We start from the raw sequence: 24670 nt of genomic DNA, 5'->3' as shown, positions 1-24670 counted from the left end.
GAGTAAAAAATGTAATGCTAGGAGTTGTAGTGTTGTACAAGGTGTAATGCAGGGAGTTGTAGTGCAGTACAAGGTGTAATGCTGGGAGTTGTAGTGCTGTACAAGGTGTAATGCTGGGAGTTGTAGCGGAGCAGAGAATACAATACTGGGAGTTGTAGCGGAGCAGAGAATACAATACTGGGAGTTGTAGTGCAGTAGAATGTGTAATGCTGGGAGTTGTAGTGTCAGTCATTCTCTCCTCAGTCTTCCCGCCTCATTAGTACATAGCTTTATATACACACACTGGTGTCCCTCCCCTCCCCCCACACGTACCTCACGTCCAGGCCCCCGGTAGCCGCCATCTCCGTCTTCTTCTCACCCACCGCCGAACACGTGACCTCACGTCACCCGCCGCCACACTACACCGGGGAAGACGAATTAGCCGCTGCCGGAAGTCGCGCGGCTCCGGGAAACGTCATTTCCGGTAGACTGGTGTCCGGAGCCCAAGATGGCGCCGTCCTAGGTAAAGCTGGTGGTGCGGGGAGAGCGGGGTGTTTCCGGGCCGTCCTGTGTGATTGGAGGGGGTCAGAGCTTTGTGCTCGGGGTGGATTCCTCTGTTCCTCTGTAAGGATGCCCCCTCCTCGGTAGCGGTGTGTGTAGAGAATGTAATCATGGAGGAGGGTGACCACATTTCCAAACTGACATTCAGGGACACCCAACTTCCCCCCAAAAATGAGGGGGAGCAATGTAGTCTCAGGGGTGACAGGGAATTCGGCTTGATTTGTCAGGTGAATTGCTGGTGTTTGCACATAAATCATCCTGACACCATGCTAGATCTGGTGTCAGGATGATCAAATCACATTATTTCTATTACAACATTGTAATAGATCATGAAATAGTTCAACACACCCTAATGCAGAATCAGTGGGAACCTCGAGCTGGTCACTTGCCACCCGTAGCCTGCCACCACTGTATTGTCCCGGAATAAAGGTGCCCGGGACCAGGGACAAAGATGGCAATCCGGGACAGTCCCGGGCAATCTGGTGTTCTGCCAAGAAAGTTCTTCTACTGCGCAGGCGCAGCGCTTGCGCAGTAGGAGCCGGCGGAAATAGCCTAGAAATCAGCTGTACACGGCGCCTGTAAGAGGGCCCCTTGCGGGCTCGCTGCGCTCTGCCCTTTTTTATTCTCCCTCTAGGTCCACTTGGATGGTGGGGCTTGAACCTGGACCCAGAGCGCAGGCACCGTGTACAGCTGATTGAAGTTTTTCAGCTTCGGCTATTTTCGGCAGCTCCTAGTCATTCGTACTGCGCAGTACAGGGGGGGTCCTTATCCGCCGGGGGAACTTTCTCGGCAAGACACTGGGACACGTGGGCTCCCTCTATTCTCCTCTCAGCCCCTACACACACACACACCTTTTATTTGTAGTCTTCACCCAACATTTCTGTGACCCCATCATGGAGACTTTGCTCACTTCCTGCCCCTGTGACACCCACACAGGAAATCTGGGCAAGGATGTCAGCAGGACAGGAAGGTGACTATAGGAGAGATCTGCAGTCTTCCTCCTCCTCCATTAAGGACACGATGAGAGTCCCGGAACGTTCCATGCCCCGGGGGGGGGGGTGTCTCCCCTCCACACATGGAGATATGACCATGTCAGTGTTCTTCTCCAATCATCACAGTGTTGCCAATCTCTAGTAGTGACATTTACTGATCGGTCACTAAGAATTTACTGACAGCACCAATTTTTTTTACTGACAAAACACTTGGAATTTCCTGACCGTCAAATTTTTAATGACACCTCAATATCAATTTACTTGATGGTCAGGGTAATATAAGAACCCAACACAGAGTTCTCTCTTTACAGTGCTGGGGGGGGGGGGACTCTGCAGGCCCTGACATAAACAGGAACATTATTGATTCTGATATAAAGGAGGGCTCTGATGTAAGGGGGGATGCTGCTGACTCTGGTGTAAAGGGAAGCTCTGATGTGGGGGGGATATCTGCTCACTACACCCTCCTCCTTGCACAAGCGTCCACAGAGTTCCCCTTTACATCACAGTCCACAGAGACTGCAGACACACTACAGGAGATGGTCGGAGACTGCAGACAGCGAGAGCCCTTTCACACTGGGGCGGTAAAGCGCCGCTAGATTTAGTGGCACTTTACCGCTATTCAGACGGGAACGGGGCGCTTTTAATCCCCTTCTAAAAAGGGGTTAAAAGTGCCAGTGTCGTGGCGCTTCAACAGCGCTGCCCACACGTTCCAGTGGGCAGGGGCGGTGGAGGAGCGATGTATACACCAATCACAAACCACCCCAAAGATACTGCTTGCAGGACTTTTTCTAATGTCCTGCCAGCGCACTGCCCTAGTTTGCAAGCACTCGGGCTGAAGATCAGGCATTTTTCAGGCGCTATTTTTAGCGCTAAAGTGCCTGAAAAACGCCTCCAGTGTGAATGGGGTCTGATACATGAGACAGTCAGAGATTGAGACGGTCAGCGACTGAAACATAATACAGGAGACGGTCAGAGACTGAGACTTAATACAGGAGACGGTCAGAGACTGAGACATAACACAGGAGACGGTCAAAGACTGCAGGCATACTACAGGCCATATTTTTTCAAGCGGCCACTGTCCGTAAAGGACAGTTTGTAAAGTGGCCGAAATTTACAGACGGTTGGCACCCTTGTGTTAGTGGGGTCTGGATCTACCCTGACAGCTGTCACCTCAACACTATCTCACAGAATCTGTCACTATGGAAATGTGGGTGGGGCTTGACACTATTGGAAACATGGGTGGAGCCTGACACTCTTGTAAATGTGAGCGAGCGTGACACTATTGGAAATATGGGTGGGGCCTGCCACGATTGGAAATGTGGGTGTGGCCTGACACTCGTAAATGTGTGTGGGGCTTGACAATATTGGAAACATGGGTGGAGCCTGACACTCTTGTAAATGTGAGCAAGTGTGACACTATTGGAAATATGGATGGGGCCTGCCATGATTGGAAATGTGGGTGGGGCTTGGAAGTGTGTTGATAAATATAAAATAATAATAAAACGGGCAACAAATGACGTAACAGGAGGATCCCAAAGAAGGACCTCCATGGCAGGCACATTGGATAGGGTCAGATTTAGGATTATTAAACATTTGTTTTTTATGAGATTTAATGGTTAGGTTTCCTTTAATGATGTATACGTTTTAACACGCATGACATATTTTTTAGGTTTGTTTTGCGGACTTTCCCAACAAGGAAGATGAGAATATCGGGGGAACCTTTGTAGACACAGACAAGAGTGAATCATTTCTGGAAGCCTCGTAGAAGTTCGGCCATCTTTGAATCAGAGGTCCCTGGCAATATGGTGAATAAACTTCTGGTGGCGGAGTCCCTTGTGGTCTTTTGCATTGTCCTCAGTATTCATTCTGTAGTGTGGGATCGCTTTTCCTGGTGTACCCTGGCCTTGGCTGTGCAAGCTTTTTATGTGCAGCATAAATGGGATCGATTGCTGCAGTCCGGTGGAGCAGTGTTCCAGTTTCGATCTTCTGCCAACAGTGGACTCCTCCCAGCCAGTATGATAATCCCTTTGCTGGGCATTGTGATGAGGGAGAGGTGTAAGGCTTCGGGCAATGTTTACTTTGAAAGGTTCAGCGTAGTCGTATCAGCTACCGGGATGGCCTTGGCCTATTTTCTGTCCATAATTGCTCTGGGTATTACCAAACCTGTGCCGAAAAACACCTGCATAGTGTCCGGAGCCACCTGTTGTGCGGTACTGTATACTATGAAGAATTCTCTGGCCGTGTCAGAAATTATCGAAGTTCTGGAGGTGCTCCTCATCTTCGTGTATCTCAGCATGATTATCCTTTACTTGCTGCCACGGTGCTTCACTCCTGGGGAGGCCCTCATTGTCCTCGGTGGACTCAGCTTTGTCCTTAACCAGCTTATCAAGCGCTCCTTGAATGCCGTGGGTGGAAAGGGAGATCCCGTTGATTACCTCCTGCTAGTGACTTTGGTGGCTTTGGTCCTGCTGGGCATTATTTTCTCAGCCTTGTTCTTTTTCATGGACTCCACCACGTGGACCTCCGCTTTATTTTTCTACATGATGACCGCCGTTTTAGGTCTGGGGGTCTTTGTACCCTGGCTGCAGTACCTCATCAAGAGACATCCACTCTTCTGGCTGGTGGAGTTTCTGGTTCAGAGCAAAACACGACTGTATCTCCTCCTTTTCTGGACATGCCTTGTTCTTGTTGCTTGCGGGATTGTTCTATTTCAAAATTCGAAGAGATCCAAGCCGCAAGTATCCACCATAACCCGCAAGTACTTTCACTTTCTTGCAGTGGTTGTATACGTTCCTGGAGTCATGTACGATCGTTCTTTGCTCTATGTGGCTGCAGTGGTATGTTTGGCTGTTTTTGTGCTATTGGAATACGTTCGCTTCTTCCACATCAAGCCACTTGGACAGACCTTACGGACTCTTCTGACGCTGTTCCTAGATGAGCGGGATAGCGGTCCACTGATTCTGTCACACATTTACCTTCTGTTGGGGATGTCTCTACCGGTTTGGCTCTTTCCAAGACTCTGCGCAACATCTCTTTCTGGCCCCTCCACCTTGTTGCCCTATTGTGGCATTCTGGCCGTGGGAGTTGGTGACACTATAGCTTCTGTCTGTGGCAGCTCAATGGGGGAAATTAAATGGCCTGGCACGAAGAAGACATTTGAGGGCACCGTCATGTCCATCTTCGCCCAGATTATTGCAGTGGCCCTTATCCTTATATTCGATAGCAGTGTGAACATTAACACTGGCTATGTCTGGTTAGTGGGGTCCATCACATTGGTGTCACTGCTAGAAGGTTTTACTACCCAAATAGACAACTTGATTCTGCCGCTTTACCTGCACATCATGTTTATGGTCTGAGGAGCCAAGAAGCATTCTGCCCTCTGAAAAGTGAAAGTATTATTCTACCCAAAGCTGATATTTCTGGTTCAGGTGTATTATGTTAGGCTGAGTCATGTACTAAGGTTTACTTTCTACCTTTTGAAAGGAAAGAGTTCTTCACCTCCATGTCCAAGGAGTCTTACTCTTCCTGATTCAATCACTTTAATTTTACATAAATGAAAAAACCCAACCGGAAGAGTGAGACTATGCACTAATGACCACTACACATGGGTGGAGCTGTGTATATAATGTTTGTTAAATTAAAGAGTTATAGAATACCTTTGTGAATGATTCAGCCCACAATAACACCCTATTTAAAACCAATATCAGTTTTTGGTGAACCTTTGAATGGATTGCTTTGAGGTTTATTTCAATTATGAGTCTTTGAATGGACTGTTTACAAACCTGTTGCATGATAGAGCTGATGGCCTTGAAATAATAATTAATTGCTCATATATATAGCTAATGAATGAGAATCTGTTGTGTTGGGAATACATTAGTTTGATGCTGTACTAAAGTGTTAACACCTTACAGAGTAATGGGAAATAATCCAAGCAAATGAGTTGAAATTAGAGCTACAAAGTTTGTGTCTGTTTTAATAAACCTGGAAAGCAAAGGAAAAGGGGATTTACAGCTACCAGCCAGCTAGTTGCTTAAAGTGGTTGTAAACCCCTGACATGAAATATGAACAAAGCATATCCATCTATATTGTGTACCTGTCTCAATCCAGAGCACTCAGTGACATTTCTGTCTGCTGCCTCCTTCCTCTGCTATCGGCATGAGTCACTTCCAACAAGTTTTCCTTAAAGCGGAGTTCCACCCAAAAATGTAACTTCCGCTTTTCCGGTCCCCCCCCCCCCCACCCGGTGTCACATTTGGCACCTTTCAGGGGGGGGGGGGGGGCAGATACCTGTGTAATACAGGTATTTTGCTCCCACTTCCGGGCATAGATTCCTGTGCCATTCGTGGGTATCTACGCCACTCCCCCCTGTCTGGGAGACACACGGGTCCCAGAAAACAGCAGAGAGCAGTGGGATAGAGCAGCGTGAGTCGCGTATGCACAGAAGGGAACCAGGAAGTGAAGCTGCAAGGCTTCACTTCCTGATTCCCTTAGCGAGGATGGCAGCTGCAGCACCCCACAGCCGAGGGACAGATTGGCAGCTGCAGTATTTGTAGCTGCTGACTCTATAAAAAAAAAAAAAAACGGCAGAACTCCACTTTAAACCAAGAGAAAAATGGTGACAGGGTAAGGAGATCCAGCTGATTGACAGCCTCTAAAAGGGGGGAGGGGGATGTCCCTTCCATCAGCTCACAGAGCTCTCCTAACTGATGTAACTTCAGCTTCCTGACCCCTGCTTTTGAGAGATCCTGTGTAAATTGTGCACCCCTATGTAGGGGAAAAAGACAAACAGGTACAGCTTTTGTAGGAGGATTTGTTTCATTTCTGTATATCAAGTGAGGGCAGTCACTTCACTGGCTATATGGAAAGGTTTACAACCACTTTAAAGTAGAACTTTACTCACACGCCCTCCAGCAATGCGATGACCACAAGCTACCTCATCATCATTGACTTCTTCACCTGGTCTTCTTTCAGGTTTTGAATCTTTGACCATCTCGGGATGACGTAATGCTTGTGCATGTAAGGGAAGTGCATTTATCCTGACAGATGCCGAAATTGTACTTTGAGCTGGGCAGGCAGCTTTTGTACATTAAGAGCCTTGCAAGCAGGTAAACATTCTTCATTGCAAAATACATAGTATTTTTCTTTTGCTATAAAAAGGCTGTCTGTTCCCACATTTTGAAACTTATATTTTGAATGGAATAAGGGAGGGTTTTAACCCATCAGTTTTTTTTATTATTTGCCATCTGTATCCTATTGGGGATATTTCCCTTCCCTTCCTGTCCCACAGCCAAAACAGTGAGAGAATCTCTGGTTGTCACCAGGAGTAGTGTCCCCAATGGAAGATCACTTCTCTATTACTGTTCTGGGGACAACCAAAATCTGGGATTTTCTTTTACACAGTAAGCAACACAAACCTGACAAGCTTTCTAATCCCTCTCCACTCTATTTAAAACTAAAAAAAAAAAAGTTTTGCCTTTAGCTATACTTTAAGGCCTCATTTACACGGTTTACTTAACTTGGGAGTAGCAGCTCTGTCCATACAGCCACTGTGCCCCAATTGACATGACTGGTACTGCCTGTGCAGGCTAACATGGCCCTCATAAGGGCTGATGCTTAAACCAGAGCTCCAGTTTCACCTCAAAAAAATTTAAAGTAAGCAGCTGCTGACTTTTAATATAAGAACACTTACCTGTCCAGGGATCAAGTGATGTCCTCACTTAAGCCAATTCTTCAATCTGCTACGGGTGCAGGCACCAGCATCTTAGGTAATGGAAACCGTCAGGGAAGCCTTCTTGCTTCTTAGCTGGTTTCCTACTGTGCATAAGCGAGCCGCAATGTGAATGGTCCTGCGGTCTTCTGGGACCTGTGATGTCTTCTGTCCCAGAAGACTGCAGCGGAATGAGGAGGGGGGGGGTGCACGAACATTCTCACAGATCACTGCAGCAATCTGACTCAGAAGTGGGAGTGGGTACCTGTCAAAACCAGGTACCCCCCCAACCAAAAAGTGCCAAATGTGGCAGTGGAGGGGGAGGATGCAAACAGAACTTTCCCTTATGGGTGAAGTTCCGCTTTACGCTTGTGTGAACATGGCCTAATGTAATTGGTCTTGATGAGATTTCTTCATGTGTTAGGCAAATGCAAGTGATTATAAACAAATCCCGTCCACAGCTGCGCTAAAAGTATCAAAGTCCTATCTGTTGAAAAAAAAAAAAAGTCTGTGTTAGACAGAAAGCAGAATGTAAGGAAGTTGGCCCAGGCCTAATGGGATAACTGTACCAATTCTTTCCTTTAGTTGCTTCTGGCCCCATTGAAAATGAGCCAGGGCAGTGATGTTAAAGGAAAAGGTTATAACGTCTGTATGACTAGATATGCCCTATGTGAATCTACAGGTTTTATTGGCAGCCTAGTACAGGTCAGATGCCAACAGATTTTGATGAAAATTATATTGTTGACCCTTGCACTATATTCTTTCCTAGAAGCATAACATTTGGATTTAAAAAAAAGGCATAAGAATATTCACTGATGAAGACTTTCTCAGTATTTGCAGGTATACAGCACACATTCAGGCTGGGTTCACACTTTTGCGAATAGGATGCAGGGTTTCCCCCCCGCATCCAATTCGCATGGCAGGAGAGTGTGCCCAGTTCTTAATGGAGCCGGTTCACACATCTCCTGGGCAGCCGTGGAGCACACAGCAAAAGGGTCCTGTGCATCTTTGGCTCTGTTTCAGGTCCAAATTCAGGCAAAAAAAAAAAAAAATTGGACCTGAAATGGTGAACAGGGACGCATCGGACCCCACGCTGCACATAGTGTGAACCCAGCCTAAGTCTTCTCCGTAATGGTACAGAGTAAATTCTAGCAGGTCTCGTTGGTATCGGTTGTTTCCATCAAACAAGTCTGATCAGGACACAGTTATTTCAGTAATTTAGGCCATGTCGTTTTTTGATCGCTCAGGGTCAGATTCACTACAATACAATGCAAATTAGGCCCATGTCTAAGGCACCGCATTAGATTGATCTAATAATAAGGTTTAATCTGTGAATTTTGACTTTTCTGCCCCCCCCTTTATCATCATGCTAATGACATTTGTAAATTAAACCTTTCCATTTGTATTACAAACCTGATTTTAGACTCAGTGACATCATTACTAGGTCTCTGTACAATACAAGCAGATTGTGACTAGTGGAAGGGGCCGGCAGGGTGCTGAACATAGCTTCCTGAAGCAGCACAGCACCCTGCCTTACTACTGTTCTCAGAAGTCCCCAGCCCTGAGGCAAGCAGTGGGCAGGTTTGTTAGGAAGAGCTATGCAAAATTCCATGATGGGTTGGTGGATGTCTGTTGGGAGGAGGAGTGGGTGTCCCTAGACAGATGCTGGTTGATTTACTAAAACCGGAGAAAATCTGGTCCAGCTGTGCATGGTAGCCAATCAGCTTCTAACTACAGCTTGTTCAATCAAGCTTTGACAAAACACCAGGAAGCTTAATGGTTTCCATGCTGAGCTGCATCAGATTTTGCACTCTCCAGTTTTAGTAAATCAACCCCATGGTGTTTACATGAGAACTGCCATTGATTTTACCCACATGGATAGTTGAGCTTTCAAAGAACTAAAATCCCGTAAATGAAAGGGGTGGACCAGGGACAGTAAAGGCAACTATACCCAGCTTGACTTTCTTTTGTTCAGCCTGCAGTCTTCGGCCGGCCATAGACGATTCAAATCCCGGTTCAGCAGGAACCGGCTGAGATTTAAACCATGTATGGGCAGTCTGAAGGTACCAAGTTGATCGATCTACTTGGGTACAACCAGCCTGACAGGTTTTGAATGCGATTATCGGTACGGTATAGCTGCTAGTAATAATCATTGTCTTTTCCCCTATCAAACACTGTATGTGTTGATGGGGGAATCGAGCGGATTTCTTTGTTACAGGAAAGAAATGTGCTCCATGTGTGACCTTAAGTGAGAAAATCAGTCAATCCCCCCCATCCCTTTTAACAGCATGGGTGGAGTAATCCGCAATGCCATCTATTGTATTTAGGATACAATGTCACTGCTGAAAAGTGACTGCGTCAGATTGAGCGCAGTCGCTGTTCACTTGATTATTTTCCATCTGGCTCAGTTGATTTATAAATTGCGTTTTGTAGACCCAGGGGGTGATTGCAGGGCCATCTATGACTCCAATTATGGCCGGCTCAGAAGTATTCAGCCCAAATTTGAGCCATCTATGGGAGAAATACGCTGATGCGGAACAACATCCTAACCAGGAAATAATGAGGTTGTATCTCACTTGCAACAGCTTCTTGCAGAAGCTCACAGTATGCAGTAAAATCAAAGTGAGCAATTTCAGTACAGGAGAGGAGCCTGTACAACTGTGCAAGCCTGAAGGAAAGGCTGGGGTTCAAATTTTTAAGAAACCTCTGTGCATGGTAGTGCAATTATTATTTTTTTTAATCAAACAAATGCAGTCACCATAAGGTACCAGATTTTTTTTTCATTATGGTCCAGGAGCTTCATATGAAAACATCAACTTAGTGCGAATCAGAATACAGGGACTGCTCCCTCCCCATCCCACAATAAAATGGCAGTGCTTCTGTAATCTGTAGAGGACTAGTATTGCATTGTGGAGTGCAAGAGACGACCTTACGTTCTGATCTATTGAAAGATCCCAGCATTTCATTGTTAGGCGGCTTTATGCTCTGAGCTACTGGGAGACATTGGATTTTCTTTGTGTGGTGAAGTGACATTCCTATGCTCTGTTGGGTATACTTGATTTTTTTTTTTTTTACTGGTTTATGTTAAACCATGCCCAGAAGCTGGCAGTGGTTCATCCTGTGATGTCCATACAGCACTAGAATGACAGCCCTGGGTGAAGTCCCCTTTTTATAGTTTGGCATTAATCCTGTAGTCTATATCTTTCCTGGTTTATTTTCTAATGTACATTTAGAAGCAGAATTTGGGTTAAATTATAACCGCCGAACAAAAGCTTTCATTGCTAAGCTTGTGCTAAACAGCCAAAATCTAAAAATGGGCTGATTATTATACAGTTAGGTACAGAATGCATTTTCACTTTGATTTTCTAATGTGCAATCATTAATGTAAATCTTTATTCCTTCAGTATTGTGTATAATACAGCCCACACAATATTAAGAAAAAAGTAATATGTTAAATTTTATTTTTAAAAAATGTTGATTTTCTTATTTCTATTTATTGTGTATTGTTTTTATATCTCTGTATCAGCTAAAAAGTATTACAATTTTGATTTTCCATACTTTCTTTGAAGATGTATAAAATCCACAACAACAAAAAACAAAACACTTTTTTTTTTCAATATAAATAACACTTTTGAAAAACCGGTGTTTGTCCATTTTTTTGTTTCCATGGCAACAAAAAAAATAATGGCAGAAGCATTACGTGACAACAGAATTCTTAACTTGTTTTACTGATTACTGGAAAAACAGACAATAGGATAATACATTTATGGCAGTGGTGGTTCCCTTTTCCATTGCAGTAAGGACTTGACTAGCAAATGATCCTTAAGGGTCCATGTCATGTGTACAAAGATGGAAATGGTAGTTCAGCAGTTGGTTGCAACCTGGACAAGTGCAAGTTTAAAGAATAAAAAAAAAAATGCTAATACGGTACAGAATAGGCATCCTGGACAATTGAAATATTCAAATAATTAGGTAAATATTAAATATTGCAAACAAGTAGAATTTTATCCTTTTTTTCAGCCAGTAGATGGAGCTTCAGGATCACTTTTACATGTTTCTGGTTATTTCCTAAAATAGCTTGCTTTGAGGTTTAGTTTGTCTGATTGGAAACGATCAATAATGCATGAGTCATTGCTGCAATGACTCAGTGAGTTCTGTAAATGGACATCTTTCAACATATCTAAGAATGCTACTGTGGTTCAAATGTGAAAGAGAGGCCAGCTCCACAACCTAATTTAATTTAAAGTGTTACTAAACCCAGTAATATGAACCCCCCCCCCCCCCCCCCTCACAGTGCCCACAGCTTATAAATCATCTTTTTACATTCAAATACTGCCATTATATACCTTTTTGGATGAGATGTATACCACGGTTACATGATAAACTGCAGTTTCTCCAGTGCTGAGAGTTCAGGTAGGAGGAGATTTTCACTACAGCCTGTATACACACCCACATGTGTGATGTCAATATCATGTGACCTGGCTAGCGCTGAGAACAAGAAACTGAAGAAACTGTTCTCTCCAGCATAAAAGACACAACTGAGCATGTGCAGGTCGGCTACTCTGCCTGTGTTAGCTGGCCTTTCCCAGATAGACAGTGCAGAGGGAAGGATTTACGCATACAGGATAAAACAGCCTTTTTACACAATTCAGAGGATTAACCCCTTAAGTTCCACAGTGAGTATAACAAGTATGCTATGCTACATATACAGACAGATTTTAGTGTTTTGGGTTTAGTAACACTTTAAGGGCAGGTTCTTTAGTGTTCACTGCGGTTCCCACATATGCTTATAAAGGCAAAAGGGTTTTTTAACTTAATGCATTCTCTGCATTGAGGTAAAACAACTTTTAAAAGCTGCTTCCCCGAGCCCCCCTTAAAAACTTACATGAGCCCCATCTCAATCCAGTGCTGTGCCTCTATTCAGCAGCCCTTTCTCTTTTTCAGGAGACTCAGCAGCAGCGGGAACCATTGGATCCTGCTGTTGTCAGCCAAATCCTGTGAGCGGGGGCACTTAGAGAGGAAGAAAAGTCAAGAACACTGGCAGGGGACCCCAGAAGAGGAGGTTGGGGGAGCTGCTTTGTGCAATACCATTATAATAATATATATTGTAAATCTATACTTTTAATAAAAAGGTTTTTTTTTTTAATTTATCTTGGGACGTAATATTTATGCTCTTAAGGAAGGTGGCCTATGACGTGTCATGCATATTGAGAGTTAAACCAACTCTGTAAATGAGGGCCCCCCCAAGGTCTAAATCTGGCCCCGACAATGCCCCATGCTAATTATTTACTAATCTAACTCATCCTGTTATAGTTATCAGATGACACTTTGCTTTCCTAGATTTCAAACCCATCTGTCACTGACCGCTCTGGCCACTCTGAAGAGGACTAGTATTGCATTGTGGAGTCCAAGAGACAAAACTCTGTTTTGGGAAGCAGAGTGTGACCCTGAGAATGATGTGTAGCTGAGATCTAGGCACATCATGCAAGTAAAAGACAGGGAAGGGGCTTGACTTACTAAAAACAAGTGTAACTGCCCTAATAGCTTAGTTACACTTTAAGGCTCTTACCAGTTCTCTGAACTCCAGGTGGTGTTTTCTGATTCCATGACATGGAAGGAGTAGGCATGGCGAGAGTTTGAGGAAGTGTTCAGCTCACTTTTGTGGACAACCTCTCCTTGAATCAGCACTAAGCTTCCTGGACATAAGAAAAGGGAGTTTAACCTCACACACAGTTACTTCAATATCATTCCCTTTGCAATCAATGAAACCGAGATCGTGACTTTCTTTCAAAAATGTGTGGCAAACCTGGACTACTGATGAGCAAACGGTAAGAAAAATATATAAGCAGAAGGTTGCCTTTGCTGGAAATTCTCAGAGACTGTCACCAATATATGCAAACACAGGTCAGATCTCACTGTGCTGTCACCAATATGTGACAATGACACTCTGGCCCTCACCCTTCAAATACTTTCCAGCTCCTGGGACCACAATCTAGAGATTCCAGAAGATGGAAAGCCATCAACACTGGATTTAGTGACCTACCCGTGAACCTGTTACACACCAAACCGCTGCCAGCATGTGCTTTATCAGTAACACAAACCATTCACAATATCTGCAATACCAATAATAACTTAACCACTTCCCATACTTAGGCAGAGGAGAGATAAAGAGGACCTGTCACGGCCAATGCTATCACAAGGGACGTTGTTCATCTCCTGTGATAGCAATAAAGTTCAATCTCCCAAAAAAAAAAATAGTGTAAAAAAAATGAATTTAAATAAAATCAATAAATAATACAAAATTTAAAGTGTCCATGTACCCACCAGCAAATGCACACAAAGGGTGATCGTACCACACATGTGAGGTATCGCTGCGAACATCAAAGAGAGCAATAATTCTAGCACCAGACCTCCTGTTTAACTCTAAATTGGTGCTCTGTAAAGGCTTTTAAAGAGTCGCCTATGGATAATTTAATGTACGGTAGTTTGTCACCACTCCACGGCCATGCACAAATTTAAAGCGTGACATGTTGGGTAACATCATCTTCTATATTTTACAAAAAAATAATTGGGTAATCTATTGTGTTTGCAACACTGATTTTATTCTCCAGGGCCTCTGCTTAAAAATTATATAATGTTTTGGAGTTCTAAATAATGACTTTTACATGTCAGGATTGGCCCAGACTGGAGGTGATTAAGAAATGTCTTTAATACACACTGTCACACCACAACAGAAAAACAAGTTGGTCCAAATGAACTATTTACTGCACTAACCAGTGCACTTGTTGGGCGTATTTTATAAACTGTACATAGCCTCAGCTTCATACAGTATACAGCACTGTGTTCTGGCAGCGGTAATGGGACTTCCCTTCCCGCTCCTGATACAACAGAGTTGGGTTGAACGCTCCTTAACCATTCACAGGAAGTTTTGTAGTGTATTATATGAATGAATACAAAGCTTCCTCTGATTGGCTGAGGCAGGTATTGTGATGTCATCAGCCCAACTCTCCTCCTCAGCCAATGAAAAGAAGCTTTGTATTCGTTCATATAATACAAATATTCCTCTGAATGGTTGAGCAGCCTGACTATTTTGTTGCGGGAGTGGGAAGGGAAGTTCCTTTCCCACTGCCGAAACCCAGCAAGCTCACCTGTTAGTGCAGTAAATAGTTCTGGCCCAAACTAACTATTTAAAAGGGACATTAAAGGTGGAGTTGGGTATTAGGGGTTAGAAGGTAGGCCAGGGGCTCTTTGGATTCCGGCAGTTCAGCCAGTGGGCAATAAATGGATCCGATTCTGTGGATCTCATAGGCAGATGTTCTTCGTTTCAATGGTGTGGACCTTCTAGAGTAGGGATATGCAATTAGCGGCCCTCCAGCTGTTGAAGAACTACAAGTCCCATGAGGCATAGCAAGACTGACAGCAACAAGCATGACACCCAGAGGCAGAGGCATGATGGGATTTGTAGTTTTGCAACAGCTGGAGGTCCGTTAATTGCATATTCCTGTTTTAGAGGGTGTCACTGAGCCCTCCCCTCACACAATCACAAAGGTTAAGGGGGTGTGAGGTAGGAGTGCTGAAAGGTTTTATAATATTCCAGCAAAACCTACCACAATGTCAGTTTTATGATGATAACCATATTTCCAGGTTTCCATATTTTACATTCAAGCAACATATTATGCAGAATTAAGCTCCAAGTTTATAGATACTTACCACAAGGTCTCCCCTTGTGTAGATTCCTCAGAAAGTGAACTGTGGCCCCCTTATCTAGCTGCACCTCGTAAGATGGGGGTGTTTAGTGCTAAAATGATTATATTTTCACCAAGCAGCAGTGTACACATGTTCTATGAAGATATCTCCATTATAGCCAGCGTTATGAAAATTGTGCATACTTGGAGAACAGTGCTGTTTTAAAGGACAACCTTGGGTCACAGAAAGCCAGCTCTAACTGCGTATTGGTCTAAATGTTTTACTGCGGCCAATTATGACCAGCATTAAGGCCTGTTAAGCTTACTGGAGGTTTTATTGCCCACCTGATACCAACTAACAGATGTAATTATCTGCACTGTAGTATGTCAATAACGGAAATGTTTTAACACAAGTCTTTCAGACTAGCCATTAGCAGTTTACTACAGGCTATAGCCTATTTGAGCAGACCTACCCGATTCCATTAGCTAACCTAAGGCCCTTTCTCCTCATGGAACTTATGATATGGACAGATCGTCTGCTAAGAAAGTTTAATGACATTCATGATGGTGGTTGTAGAATATATGAGAATCTAAATTCTGCAAACCTAATGTGGAATTCCAGGATATACCCAATTAAAGTGGTTGTAAAGTCAAAGTTTTTTTTATCCTAATGCATTCTATGTATTAAGATAAAAATCTTCTGTGTGCAGCAGCCCCCCATAATACTTTCCTGAGCCTACCTCGAACTAGCGATGTTGCAGGAGAGACTCGGGTGCCCGGGACTTTCCCTCCTGATTGGCTGAGACAGCAGCGTGGCGCCATTGGCTCCCGCTGCAGTGAGCCAATGAGGATAGAGAGGGGGCGGGGCCGAACCACGGCCTCGTGTCTGAATGGACACACAGAGTTGCGGCTCGGGTGCCCCCATAGCAAGCTGCTTGCTGTGGGGGCACTTGGCAGGATGGAGGAGCCAGGCGCATCAGCAAGGGACCCTAAAAGAGGAGGATCGGCGCTGCTTTGTGCAAAACCACTACAGAGCTGGTAAGTATAACATGTTTGTTATTTTTGTAGAAAAAAAAAATGAGACTTTTGTATCAATTTAATCTTAAAAAATGCTGCCTCCCCCTTCCTAACACCTATGCTAACTAATCTGTGTATGAAAGATGTATATACTTGCCTATTTTCGGGCCGCTGCAGTGATCATGTGATCCCTCTCCCCTGTGTCAGCCAGTGTAGGTGAGAGAGCGGACAATAGATGGGCCATTGAAGCCTATGGGTGACATCACCATTCCGGGCTTATATAGCGGTTGGCAAGTACTCACTCCTCTCCCCTGCAGATGCTGCTGGCTGACAGTTGGGAGATCATGTGACCAGACCGGAGCAGGCTTTCTTGCACAGCTTGGTCATCATAGGGGTTTAGGATTGGGAAGAGGGCAGTTTTAAGATTAGTTAGGTATAGCCTGGAATTCCACTCTAAAACTAACCAAAATTGTAAACAGGATAGGGGTACCACTCAGTTTCTGACCCAGTTTTGGTGATGACCGGACCTCATTACTGTCATAAAAATCACACTAGCAGGATTGTCAGATCCAGGGTTAAAAGCAGAGGAACTTATAAACAAAGCTCAACTTCCTCACCCATCATAAAGGGACCAATAGGGAGAATCAGCTGTCATGGCCAAGTTATTATTATTTTTTTTTTTTTTTGTTAAGTGAAATTTGCAAAGCTTTTTAGCTGTAAATAAGGCATACATAAAATACAGTTATGTAAATAATAGAATCCTGTTTTATTGCTCGTTTAAAATGGAACCAGGCCTTTTTATCCTTCTGACACATTAATTTGTATAGGGGAGCCGTATTCCTGAAATCCAGTTTAACACAGCTCAGTCATAAGAATGAATGGGGCCACAGTGCACATGCGCACCTTAAAGTTGGCCGGTGGGCCTGTTAGAAAGGCTGCATGATGCCGGGCAAGGACCCACAATGAGATTCACTGAAATGTAGAGCAAGGTAAAAATTTAACATAGCAAAAATAAACTTACACTTTAAGAAAAAAATGACTTTAACTAATAAAGCAGAATGATGATTGGTAATGCTATTAAACAGTGGCTGTTTTTGTGGCCTTATGGAGTGTTTTATTCCTTAAGAATTTAGGAAGGATATAGGAAGAATTGATGATAGTTGCTGGGATATTTTATTTTACCTTCCACTGGAGCCATATTCCAGGAGGTGAAGAGTTCTACATGATGGATCAGAGTCTGTTTTTAACCTAACCAACTATATAACTGCGTAGCCATGTATGAGATGAATGGAATCACCTTTTGGCACTGGAGCTGGCACAAACAGTTCTTCATTAAAGTGTGGCTCTTCTCCAATGAACTCTGTACAAGGGATCGTGCCGGGCGGCGTGCGCAACATGCGGCGTGAAATTCCAGCTTTTTTGAAACGGAAAAGTAAACATTGGTTAAAGCATATGTAAAAGACAAGTTAAAAGTTTACTTTTAAACAACGGAGGCCAAGTTGTTGCTCCCAATTATCCTCAAAGCACTATCATAGAAGAGGTTTTAGATCAAATGATCAGGCAGTTTCAAATGCTGCAGAGTAAAAGCCTGCATAATGATTGTGCAGTTTTCTTTAGTTTCTCTAAGGCTAGGTAATGTAAATGCCTTCTTGAAGAATCTGTTCAATTTGTATCCAGAAAATCTAAAGGATCTGTGCCATCAAACTGTAACATGTATAGTCTGTTTTACTATCCTGAGAGGTGGTGGGCTGTGCATAACTTCAGGAGATAGGCTTACCATTATGCTCTAATGTTGGGCATTGGAGCATATGCAGTATGGCACAACCCTCCATATCCCAGGAAATTAAAGTACAGCTTGGCCCTACAAATGACCAGTATCACATGATTGCCATTTGTCCCTGTTTGCTGGGGACAGTCCCAGCTTTGAGGGCTCTGTCCCCAGCAAATAAGTGACCGTAGGGGTGTCGTCCGACCTGCAATACAGCCATCCCAATATGACACTGCTGGACTCTATAGCCGACTGAGCATGTGCAGCTATACTGGCAGGCTGGATTTCTTTTTCAGGTTCTTGGAATTTAGAAATGTGGGAATTTGTAAAATGTATACTTGTAAAAGGAGAGGCCGCACTAGAAGAAAAACAGTTAGGCTGTATGTCAGAAAAATGCTGACATGGAGGAGAGAGCAAAGGGATGAGCTTGTCATTCTGTTGCTGCTCCTTCACTGCCCAATTGCAAGTTAAAGGCAGGGAGGTGACCAGGCTGTATTGATGAACTTCAAAGAAGAGAAAAGTCAGGTCATCAACTTGGCTCTACTGTCTGGCAGGCTGTGTAAATGTCAGGACTGGATCATTATAAATACAAATCCTTTGATGAGCAAAACATCCCCTATATACAGTATCCCAGATAGCATGCCATTATACTGCAAGTTTGAAAATGACTTGCTAGGCCTCACAAGTTTGTTGCACAATTGCAGCAAGTCTGCATTGCATGACTCCAGATCAACTTTTTTTGCAAACATTCTGCAAGTCTGCTGCAAGTTCTCTGCAAGTGTACAACTTGCAAGTGTTCAGTTATGTTGTTGCAGAGATCTTGCTGTAGACTCACTGCTGCAATGTGTCTCTTGCTAGAGACTTGACACTCAAATTTGCAACAAATTGGAAAAGTGTCAACTAGAACTTGTGCTTTAGGTGCTCTGCAAGTGTACAACTTTCCACTGAAAACGTGCAGCAAATTAACAGACTTACCATTTAAACCGCCACAAATTTGTGGCAAGTTATCCTTGCTATCTGGGATGTGCTCCAACTGCACTTTTAGTGGTTTCCCAGATAGCAAGGATAACTTGCACAAATTTGTGGCAGTTTAAATTGTAAGTCTGTTAAGTTGCTGCACATTTTCAGTGGCAAGTTGTACACTTGCAGAGCACCTGACGCACAAGTTCTAGTTGACATTTTTCCAATTTGTAGCAAATTTGTGTGTCAGGTCTCTAGCAAGACCAAAGCTGCAGTAGTGAGAGTACAGCAAGATCTCTGCAAGTCACAGTGACCCCTGTGGTGGGATGACTATTGCACAACATAACTGAACCAGAACTTGCAGCAGATTTGAAGAATGTTTGCAAAGAATGTTGATCTGGAGTCATGCAATGCGGACCTGCTGCAATTGTGCAACAAACTTGTGAAGCCTGGCAAGTCTAGCAATAGCTTAGCAAGTCATTTTCAAACTTACAGCTCAATTGCTTGCTATCTGGGTTGCCTGGAGTACAGATTTACAAATGTAATATTTTTCAGCCTACCAGTCCTTAGAAGTGGTAGCTATTTTTTTTTTCGAGACAGTACATTTTCTGCAAGTACAGGTAAATGCCAGATGATCCTGCCAGAAATGCAGTGTAGATTAGCCCTAGGGTGACAATGCTTCTTCTCCATAGATACAATACAAAGAGTGAGCATTGTCACCTGAGGACAGGATGTGTGTTACTGGTGGGATCACAAGTAAAAATAAATAAATAAATGCAGCCACCACACATAAGAACTGTTTGGCTGCAATATATTACATTTTTGATTTTGGGTTAGATACGCTCAGCCATGTAGATGAGAAGGAATTCAAAATAAATTGTCTGTCTGGTTTAGGTTTTAATGTCAAGAATTGGGCCTACCATGTTCAGAAACTGAAACAAAGTTGTATATAAATTATATAGTTAACCAGTGCCCACGGACCAGACTTTAATGTGGGGCAAAAGGGGAAGCTGCCCCGGGCCCAGTCGTTGGGCCCAAAGAAGCTACCCCTTGAGCCCATGCCGCCCGCAAATAGTTTTTCTGGCTTTGCTTATTTAATTTTACTATGAGATGCCATGTGATCGGCATTGCATAGTACTTTGTTCCTCCCTTGCACTGCATAGAGTGACCCCACACGTGACATTAGGACGTCTCGCGCCAGGTTGTGTGGGCGGACGAGAGATTGAAGAGTCTGAGGGAGGGGCCAGATACGGATGTCAGCAGCACACAGTGACGCTTGTTATAGAGAGCTATGATGACTGCTATGCTTAGTAAATAGGATTCTGTGCCATGTGGAGGGTTTAGTGGCAGTGTCCTACACAAACTACTGCCTGCAGGGAATACTGAGTCTTTCATCTTTTTCATGCTGGATCAGGTTTATTATTTTTCATATGCATGGTAGAATGCACATTATGGGCTAACAGAAAGAATATGATTTACGGACATTGCCCACCAGGCTTGTGGCAGGTATCTCAGCAAAGTTTGGTATGAGAAGTGAGTTTCATATTATCATATTATGAATATTTACTCATTAATGTGGGCAGAGCTGTTACTTCATACAATGGTATTGTGTGTGCACTAAAACTCAACAGAACATTTCACACACATAGCTGTTCCTCAGCTTCAAGGGGTTCAATGTAAAGAGTTTGCTTAAAGAATGTGGCACAATCTGCACAGCACCAACAAAACTTGCCATATTCTGTGTAATATACTTATCTCCTATGATCATAAACACCATCTAGTGGCCATAATGCTTTATTTGTTTTTAAATACCTAATTCAGGGAAAAAAAACACAATATGGCCACTAGATGGCGATTACGGTCATACAAAGATTATTATATTGAACAGAATATGGCTTTTTTTTTTTTTTAACAAGGCAGAATGTGATCCCACTTGTACAAGTAAAAAGAAACAAGATCATTAACAAATTGGAGTTTTACATTTGTTTTAACTGTCCTGACTTATAAAACTTCCTGCTGCCAGATTTAGTATTTTAAAGCAACCCTTCCTTATGTCACTATTTATAGAAGCTGCTGCCAAATATAAAACTAGTCAGCTTATAAGCAGCTCACCAAGGCCTCTTTCACACTGACGATCCGTTCAGGTCCGAATGTCAGTTTTTTAGGCGGACCTGAACAGACCCTCCATAGAGCTCTATGGAGTGGCGGATGTCAGCGGTGACATGTCCGCTGACATCCGACCCGCTCCGATCCGAAAAAGTGTAACGGAGGAAAAACCTACTTTTCCATCCGTGATCGGATCGGGTGACGACAGACTCTGCGGTCCGTCATCATCCGATCCCCCATAGGGGAGAGCGGCACTCTGACAGGTCTGTCGCTGCACAGTGTCACCTGTCATCTTCCTGCTCACCGGCGATCAGCGGAGAGATCCCCGCTGAGCAAGTGGATGTTTATGGGGCAGATCATCATGGATCCGTCCCGTGTGAAAGAGCCCTAAAACTCTGCTTCAATCTTCTCCCCAATTATTCCTCCTGCGGGAGTTACAGTTTTGCCTCTTGCAGAGCACAGAGGAATGGGAGTCAGGCTGCCAACCAAAGCCTGCATGACAAAGACAACTCTTCTCTTCCTGTGATAGTAATGTGTCACTGCTCTCTGCATAAGTCAGCAGCCAGGGAAAAGGTTGGAGAGATAAGGGTTTAGAGCCTGACTTTTGACAAAGTCAAAATTTGCATATAGGGGACAGCACTGTTTTGTCTGTTTAAGCTGCATGTTTTGATATAAGAAAGAACCTGTTTTAAACAGTTAACGAAGAAGGTACAATTTTAACTACATGCTCAGGAAATAGGTTTACTTTCATTGTACTCAATCTATTGTGACCTTTTAAAGCAGAACTCCAGACAAAAAAAAAAGATAAAAAATGAATAACCAATTTACAGATAAACCAGCTTTTGTCGCAATATTTAATTTTAATGCAGAGCTTTCCGACGCAGTACTTCTTTTCCACCACAAGATGTCCTCAGTCTGATAGCCAGCATCTTTCAACCCACTTCCTCTGAACCCAGGTCATCCTGGACCCAGCCTGCAGCTGAAGAGTGAAAGCAGATCAATGATGATCTCATTTCTCTGTCACTCTGCTTTCTCCTATCAGCATGTTCCTTGTCAAGGAGACATTTCATAAGAAAATTTAAAATTCCTTAGAAAAACTCCACTTACCTTTCCCGCCGCAGGGTTTTCTGTGGTAAATCCAACAGACCCAATCTTCACCTTTCACGGTGGGTTCTGTTACCAAACCTTCAGGAACCAGGGAACCCACACTCCTGGACCCCTAATAGCACCCTGCCAGTAAAACTTTATGGCTGAAAATACTAAAGCACTGGATCCCGGGGTCCAGCTCTCTAAAAAAAAGAGAAGCGTTACAGGAAAAACCTTGTTTCTTCGGACACGAGGCCCGGGTACATTCAATTCGACCTAAAAGACACTTTGAATGTATCCGGCTGCATAGCTAGCCCGAGCAAGGATTGCTCCAGTGGAGCTCAGCACAGCACATCTTCACTCGTGACCAACACCTTAGACACTGGCGAAAAAAAAAAAAAAAAAAACTTAAAAAAAAACTGAGATGCTCCCCGTATGGGAGGGGTTATATAGGGAGGCAACTTCCTGTTTAGACTGTGCCAGTGTCCAGCACCTGAAGGTGGCCTATAACCCACATAGTGATTTCTATGGCTCTGTGTCCTGTGATGTGCGATTAAAGAAATTTCATTTTAATGCAGAGCCTTCCAACGCAGTACTTCTTTTCCACCACAGTCAGCATCTTTTAACCCACTTCCTCTGAACCCAGGTCATCCTGGACCCAGCCTGCAGCTGAACAGTGAAAACAGATCTGTGATGATCTCATTTCTCTGTCACTATGCTTTCTCCTCCTATCAGCGTGTTCCTTGTCAGCACATTAACTTTTTTGTTCCTTCTGCACCTTCAGCTACTTACACTGCCTGTATTCAAAATATGTTTATTGATGTATTCACGATTACAGATCCACATTACTTTGTATCATTACCATCTGCCTAGAGTTAAGCCTTAATCAAGTCTCTGTAAATTCAGGTTTCAGGCAGCATATACAAGCCAGGAATTTGTTCTTTAGGCCTCGTTTAGACTAGGCGGTTGGGGGGAGCATTAAAAACTCAAGGTTGAGATGTGTTTTTACCACCCCCTCCCCCCCAACTGCCCCCTCCTAACGTCAATGGCAGCAAATGTGATCTCATGCCGCGGCCGCAATGTTTTGGTTCACACCCATGGCAAAAACTATCCACCATATCATGACCAGCTCGTGGCAAGCGACCCATGCAAACAAATAGAGAATTGCCACAATGCACACAGTTGCGGCTTGTGCGTTTGGCAAAAATGGGTTCAAAACAGGCAGTGAGGAGGCATCTCATTGTGGTGGGTTTAGCCATACTGCTGCTAGTTATAATAATCCTAAAATTGTAGCATTTGAGCACTGCGTTGGAGTAATATTGTAAACAATCAATGAGTAAATGTACCATTCCATTCTGCCTTACCCTTATGAGAACCTGGGATGAACCACAAGCAGCCGTTATGTTCGGTTGCATCTTCAACAGCAATCCAGAATCCTATGATCCGTCCAAGGGGCTCCGTGTGCAGGAAGGTGGCATCTTGGTGAGGTGTGACTGGTGCAAAAATTAAGTGGGTTTAAACAACAAACAAGCAGCGCTGACAAAATAAAATAATTTACTGTGGAGTTATTTATCAAAGTTGGCTCTGAGAAGAACATCTAAACACAAAAATAAAAAGTTTGTAAACCCGAACCCAAAAAGCGAAGTATGTTATTGAGAACAAGAAAAGTTAATTGTTCCTAAAAACAGTACCATGAAAAATGACTTTTTGTCTTGAAATCCTCCTGATATATATATATTTATTTATGTGAGTGCTAGCCCAAGGAGATCTGGAGTGACATTTGGTGATATCACTACCAGGAGTGGCTGGTCAATTAGGGGTGCAGGGGTGCTTCCCCCTAGTTTGCATGTGGAGCGCCAGACTCATACGTTTGTATGATGTTTTTCTTCTTATAAGCATACAATTAGAGCCTGAGGCTCTAATTGGCTTGAAAAAGGTTGGGCTCAACCACTTGTGACAATAGCGAATCAATACTAGCTATTGTCTTCTGACTTCTCCTCCTGGCCAATTAGGACAGGAGGCAGATCGGGTTGGCAAGGAGGAGAAGCCGAGGAAGCCATGGAGAGGTGAATGCAGGGGGACTGTGCCGTGGAGGGGTGAGTGCGGGGGGGACCGTGGATGGGGTTTGTTTGTCACCCCCCCAAAAAGTTTAGCACCAGTCGCCACTGGTCACTACTGTGCTGATCACTGTCCTCCTTGCTGAAAGCTCTGAATGAGGAAGAAAAGCCCTGCTTCTAGCAAGATAGCTGTCTCCACACAGAGACACAGTGCAGAACAAGGCATCTTAAGTCCGTAATAGGAATAGATTAGTTTTATGAAGACAACCGGCAATAGTGGTGACTAGTTGGTTGCCTTTTACCGACCTTTCTCTTGGGCACAGCTTCCAGAGTTTAGTTCTAATATATTCCAGTTTACCAGTTCATAGGTGTAACGGCTACATCGGTTTTCTTTTTTGTTAGGCTAATAAAGTTTTCAGCAGTTACCTGTTGATCTTGCTAGAAATTCAGCGTTCTATTAAATTCCTGCGAGTTGAACTGATATCTCCAACAATGTTACCTTTCTTAAAAGCTATCTTCTCAACTACTAATCCCCCGCGCATCATGTATTGGAGATGGAGAGAAGGATGTGTTTGTATCCAAACCAGAAGAGCAGCCTAAGATGACAACACTGCACCCTCCATAGATACAATGCAATGAGTGAGCATTGTCACCTTTGAACAGAATGTGTGGAAATCACAAGATCATTAGGTGGAAAAAAATAAATAAAAACTGAAAAAAGGAAACTAATGCAGCCACAATATTTAAGGACT

General features: G+C 43.7%; 3 protein-coding genes across 8 annotated transcripts in view; 1 reads left to right on the top strand and 2 right to left on the bottom strand.

Moving 5' to 3' along the window:
• Positions 1–486, bottom strand: part of NUP188 (nucleoporin 188) — a 136730-nt gene extending 136244 nt beyond the window's left edge. For all 4 annotated transcript variants that reach the window (XM_073600108.1, XM_073600111.1, XM_073600109.1 and 1 more), the window contains exon 1: positions 313–486. In XM_073600108.1, coding sequence (XP_073456209.1) covers positions 313–341 — 29 coding nt within the window. In that variant the 5' untranslated portion in view covers positions 342–486. The remainder of the gene's footprint in view (positions 1–312) is intronic.
• DOLK (dolichol kinase) lies at positions 377–7766 on the top strand. Its single transcript, XM_073600114.1, has 2 exons — positions 377–502; positions 3202–7766. The coding sequence occupies exon 2, from the start codon at positions 3335–3337 to the stop codon at positions 4886–4888; it is 1554 nt and encodes a 517-aa protein (XP_073456215.1). The 5' UTR covers positions 377–502; positions 3202–3334; the 3' UTR covers positions 4889–7766.
• Positions 7767–10935: 3169 nt separating this feature from the next.
• Positions 10936–24670, bottom strand: part of PHYHD1 (phytanoyl-CoA dioxygenase domain containing 1) — a 47241-nt gene continuing 33506 nt past the window's right edge. For all 3 annotated transcript variants that reach the window (XM_073600117.1, XM_073600115.1, XM_073600116.1), the window contains 4 exons: positions 23226–23354; positions 17239–17355; positions 12809–12935; positions 10936–11120 (listed from right to left, as the gene is read on the bottom strand). In XM_073600117.1, the coding sequence (XP_073456218.1) occupies positions 11075–11120; positions 12809–12935; positions 17239–17355; positions 23226–23354 (419 nt within the window). In that variant the 3' untranslated portion in view covers positions 10936–11074. The remainder of the gene's footprint in view (positions 11121–12808; positions 12936–17238; positions 17356–23225; positions 23355–24670) is intronic.

Source organism: Aquarana catesbeiana, linkage group LG09, assembly GCF_042186555.1.
Source record: "Aquarana catesbeiana isolate 2022-GZ linkage group LG09, ASM4218655v1, whole genome shotgun sequence".
In the NCBI taxonomy this organism is placed as follows: Eukaryota; Metazoa; Chordata; class Amphibia; order Anura; family Ranidae; genus Aquarana; species Aquarana catesbeiana.
This window is presented reverse-complemented; position numbering and strand designations above follow the sequence as displayed.

Bases quoted from the DNA above. Each gene is read 5' to 3' on its own strand.
- DOLK (XM_073600114.1), top strand. From the start codon at position 3,335: ATGGTGAATAAACTTCTGGTGGCGGAGTCCCTTGTGGTCTTTTGCATT.